General features: G+C 41.6%; 1 protein-coding gene across 1 annotated transcript; it reads left to right on the top strand.

Annotated features, from left to right (window-relative positions):
* The first annotated feature begins 6 nt into the window (after positions 1–6).
* LOC117106980 lies at positions 7–1,404 on the top strand. Its single transcript, XM_033248499.1, has 2 exons — positions 7–65; positions 320–1,404. The coding sequence occupies exons 1-2, from the start codon at positions 7–9 to the stop codon at positions 783–785; spliced, it is 525 nt and encodes a 174-aa protein (XP_033104390.1). The 3' UTR covers positions 786–1,404.
* Positions 1,405–1,460: the final 56 nt, after the last annotated feature.

The following is a 1,460-nucleotide window of genomic DNA, read 5'->3' as shown; positions in this document are numbered from 1 at the left end:
AGAATTATGCATGGGGTGTTGAGGCAGCAGACAGTTGGCGAAGACGTTCTAGTTACCGTCCTGACCAGGGGCGGATTTAGGGGGGGCCGGCCCGGCCCCGGCCCCCCCTTTTGGGAGGTAAAAAAAAGGGGAAAAAATGAAAAAAAAGAGAGAAAAAGAAAAAAATGATAGCCCAGAATGCCTTAAATGTTATGTTCGGGCGTCTAGAACACAAAAAAATCGCGGGGGCATGCCCCGGACCCCCCTACGACACTGTTGTCTCAATCGGCCCAACTTTCGGCCCCCCCTTTTGGACATTTCTGGATCCGCCCCTGCTGACGGAAGTAGAATCCATTCTTAACTCTAGACCACTTACAGAAATATCTCAAGATCCAAGAGATGAAGAACCGATAACACCAAACCACCTATTGCTTCTTAGGAAAGGTCCCGATGCTCCTGTAGGTAATTCCATAGATAGATCAGCATCTTATGGGAAGAAACGTTGGTTGCAGGTCCAGTACCTGGCTTCATTATTTTGGACGCGATGGCGTAAGGAATATCTTCCGCTGCTACAGAAAAGAAATAAGTGGACTACGCCTAAGGAAAACGTAATGGTCGATGATCTAGTACTTCTAGTTGACGAGACGACGCCCAGAGGTAGATGGCCTATGGGCAAAGTAGTTCAAGTGTACAAGAGCAAAGATGGCCGTGTACGAAGCGTAGATGTTAGAGTAAACAATAATGTATTAAAGCGTCCAGTCGTGAAAATCTGCATCATATACCGATCCTCTATAGTTAAAGTGTAAAATTCCCTTTGAATTTTACAGGGGGGTGTGTTAGAGGTTTCATAAGGTACTTTAGAGGGCGACATCGTGTGTCGTCACTTGTCACGTGATTATGTGTGACATCTTTGGCTTGGGTCAGTGGCGTCCTGTAAGCGAGCGGGATTTGACGTGTTTTTGAACCATTCACCTGACATTCTGATCATGTACATTTTATGGTATGTTGTTTCTTCATTTTATGTACGAATTAGCTTTATATAAATGATTACATATGCAGTGTTATATGTATTTGGATAATGTAGTGATTGTCTTAATTAGTTCGTACCCCACTGTGCGAATCTAGCGTGGGTGCTCTGATAATTTGCGACCGATGCTTGTGTCAAAGGTCAAATTCAATGTAAACAAACATGGCTGCGCCCATAGGATTACGGTAGTGAGGCTATCGAGATTGCTTAAGCGTTTCGTTAGCATTGATTATTATTACAGTATACAATTATATATTGTTATGATTTATTTTACATGATTGTTATCTAGCTTCTTTATTATGACACGTTTATATTATAAGCCTACTGAAGTTTGATTTAGTATGGTTATATGGTAATTTCTTTAGCGATTGTAATTGTACTTGCTATCTGTAGTTACTGCTACGTGATAATATAGTTCTGAGAAACTATTACTGTTACTATGTCGATTATAGTA

This window comes from Anneissia japonica, unplaced genomic scaffold, assembly GCF_011630105.1.
Source record: "Anneissia japonica isolate Jap-2015-1 unplaced genomic scaffold, ASM1163010v1 scaffold50076_len1466_cov115, whole genome shotgun sequence".
In the NCBI taxonomy this organism is placed as follows: Eukaryota; Metazoa; Echinodermata; class Crinoidea; order Comatulida; family Comatulidae; genus Anneissia; species Anneissia japonica.
Note: the sequence above shows the minus strand (reverse complement) of the source record. Positions and strands in the feature narration are given on the sequence as shown.